Source organism: Miscanthus floridulus, unplaced genomic scaffold, assembly GCF_019320115.1.
Source record: "Miscanthus floridulus cultivar M001 unplaced genomic scaffold, ASM1932011v1 os_1479, whole genome shotgun sequence".
Lineage (NCBI taxonomy): Eukaryota > Viridiplantae > Streptophyta > Magnoliopsida > Poales > Poaceae > Miscanthus > Miscanthus floridulus.
Window position 1 is genome coordinate 8,344 of NW_027097744.1, and position 3,022 is coordinate 11,365.

Below are 3,022 nucleotides of genomic sequence, written 5' to 3' on the forward strand. Positions count from 1 at the left end.
ATTTTCTTGATTAAAAGGCCACCTAGTTTATTCAAGCTTGGTTGATTTTCCTTTTTATTGCTCCATGCTCACTAGGCATAGGTATAAAGTATAAACTTTCACTACAGACATACATAATTAAGTAAATTTACATTTATTTTGTTTAGAAAAGGAAATAACTCTAGCTCTATCAATGGACATATACAAACAAAACACTCATTCAACTGATCTGAAATTCTGAATGCATCTCAGTTATGCACAAGGAAAATATCAGATACAAGTAACGTAATTACATCATCTTGACATGCTTACATATCATTTATTTGGTCATAATTGCTTATTCATGTTACTATCTCTTAGAGCATGACTAATAATACAACCACTGCTGGCTGGATGTACATTTACAACCCTAGCTGGTTGTAAACTTACATATCACTTCTCTTCTCTCTCCTACATCTTAGCATAAAGTCTACTTACAACCCTTTATCAGAGCCTATTTGGTTACAAGGGCTAATTGTTTAGCCAGCTAAAAATTAGCTAACATTAGTCCCAGCCCATTCAAACAGGAGACTAATATGTGGGCTAATTTTTAGCCAAGCCTTCAACTAGTTATTAACCAACTAGTTGGCCAACCCTAGTTAATTTATGCTAATTTTTAGCTCCAGCTAATAACTAGCCAGGCCCGTATACTTGCTCTTATTTTTGTGACTTGTGATTGCCAGTGTCAAACTATCTACACAAGTAACATGTCACTAACTAGATGGCGGTGCCTCTTACTTGGGAATTTTGACTAACTATGCATGTATTGTTCTTGTCTCATGCTTGTGTAAAATAAAACGTATATGTAATAAAATTCTCCTAAAGTAACTTGCACCGACAAATTAACCTACCCAACTCGATCACGTGTATCGGCTATCATGTTCGCTTCTTTCTTGGAGCTAAAGCAGCATGCTGGGAACTGAGCAATAGCCGTCGGAGATCTCCATCTGCTCGGGGGCCTCGTCGAACAACCACTTCTCTATGGAGGACAGCTGCTGCAGCTTGGGCTTGTGGTAATCGCCGTGTCCCGTCAACGCCTGCTGCTGCTGCGGCGGCGGCATCAGCAGTGGCACGTCGTCGGAGATGGGTGGTAGTGCACCGCCGGACTTGTGATCGAAAGGGTTGATGTCGATGACCGAGGAGGGCTTGATATTGGTAGCAGCGTCATCCTGCGTCTGGGAGCTCTTCATGAAGCCGTTGAGCACCTTGGATATGTTGTCCATGCTGGAGGCGTACGGCGACGAGAAGGTGTCACCGTTGGTGGCAGCGAACGGCGGCGAGCACTGGCCGATGAATTGGGTGATCTCATCAGCTGGAGCTGGTGTGCTGCTGGCTGGGCGCGCGTAACTGTCCTTGGAGAGGGTCATGTCATCATGATGGCAATCGGCATGGCCGGCGGCGGCCGTGGGTACCGCCACCGGTATGATGGAAGGTTCGGAGGGCGGACGTGGCGCGAAGATGGCGCCGATGGCTTGCTGCTTCTGGAGTTTCTTCTTGAGGTGGGTGTTCCAATAGTTCTTGATGTCGTTGTCGGTTCTCTGAGGGAGGTAAGAAGCAATGGTGGCCCACCTGTTGCCCAGCAAGGACTGGAGGTGGACGATGATGCCTTCCTCGTGGGGGGTGAAGTTGCCGCGCCGGATGCCGGGGCGGAGGTAGTTGGTCCAGCGGAGGCGGCAGCTCTTGCTGCAGCGCATGAGGCCGGTGTTGATGGGCACGGAGCGCCAGTTGCCGGGGCCGTGCTCCTGGATGTAGGACACCAGGATGATGTCCTCCTCCGGCGTCCATGGCCCCTTCTTGATCCCCACCTTGTCGCAGCACGGCGGCCTGCCCATCGTCGATCCGTCCACTAGCTTGTGTCTCCGGCGGCCGGTGCCTGGCTAGCTACCTGCAGCTAAGCTTCTGGAGTTGTGCCCATGAAGTGTGACGGTACGTTATATATAGGAGTAGGACGACTGGACGAGAGAGCTGCGTTTTGACTTTGTCAGAGTGACGAGCTCCTTTTCACTAACCAAAGCCTAGCTTGCTAGCAACTACGTGAGCACAGCTAATTTGTTTTCACCTCATGTCTATGAGCAAGTACAGTAATTGTTTTGTTTTCACTCATGTCTAAGAGCAAGTACAGACGTACAGTAATTGTTTTGTTTTCACTCATGTCTAAGAGCAAGTACAGTAATGGTTTTGTTTTCACTCATCTCTACTATAAGGGACCAATCAAAACTATACTAAGTCTCAAAAAAAAGTTCCCCGTTGAGAGACTACAACCATTGTGCACCAACGAAATTGTACCCAGGATTACCGTATCATTAAAATCTATGGCTCCTAATCCTTTCTCACAGGCTTCAACTTGATCCGATGGCCAACGTTATTTGGATCTCCCCCGCCCAGGCTTCAACGCACGCCTCACACATCCCGCAGGCTACGGTAAAATGGAAACCAATGGAAGTCCATCAAGGCAAATATGGAAGTCAATCAAGGCAAATAGGAAGGAGAGATCCGTGATTCTGATCAAGGCAATTTCCAGAATTGTCATTATAATGGAAAAACCAACGCCGAGCCCAGCCCCATCTGACGCGCCCCTTCCAAAACTCTCCGTGCCATTCTGGTATTGCTTCAATAAGGAATGGCGACAGACCTGCCAACATACCCACTCGCATGTTTTCGTCAAGAACACGTGGGACCTGGTTTGGTGACCCCACGCGTCAGTAGGAGCAGTGGAGCGTCTACAGCGTGGCTAAACCAGAAAAGGTCTACCCCTTTCTTCTCATAAAATACCAACGACGGCACCCTGGACAAGGAAGCAAAATGGGTCACTTACAGTCCAGGCCCACAGAGTGGAGATCGATGAAGAGGTTTAGCACATTTGGTATCAAAGAGATGAGTTAGACCACTGTGTTACAAAGAGAGGAGTTAGACCACTGTGTTATAAAGTAACACACTACACGCCCCGACTAAGTTTACAAAATAAACGAACCGACTTGACACGTGATTATGAAAATAAAAGGCC

The 3,022-nt window shown here is 47.5% G+C and overlaps 1 protein-coding gene across 1 annotated transcript; it reads right to left on the minus strand.

The window, feature by feature from the left end:
- Positions 1–917: 917 nt before the first annotated feature.
- Positions 918–1,960, minus strand: LOC136534084 (MYB transcription factor 69-like). The gene has a single exon (XM_066526561.1). It carries the CDS (start codon positions 1,848–1,850, stop codon positions 918–920), a length of 933 nt encoding a protein of 310 aa, XP_066382658.1. The 5' UTR covers positions 1,851–1,960.
- Between the last annotated feature and the right edge of the window lie 1,062 nt (positions 1,961–3,022).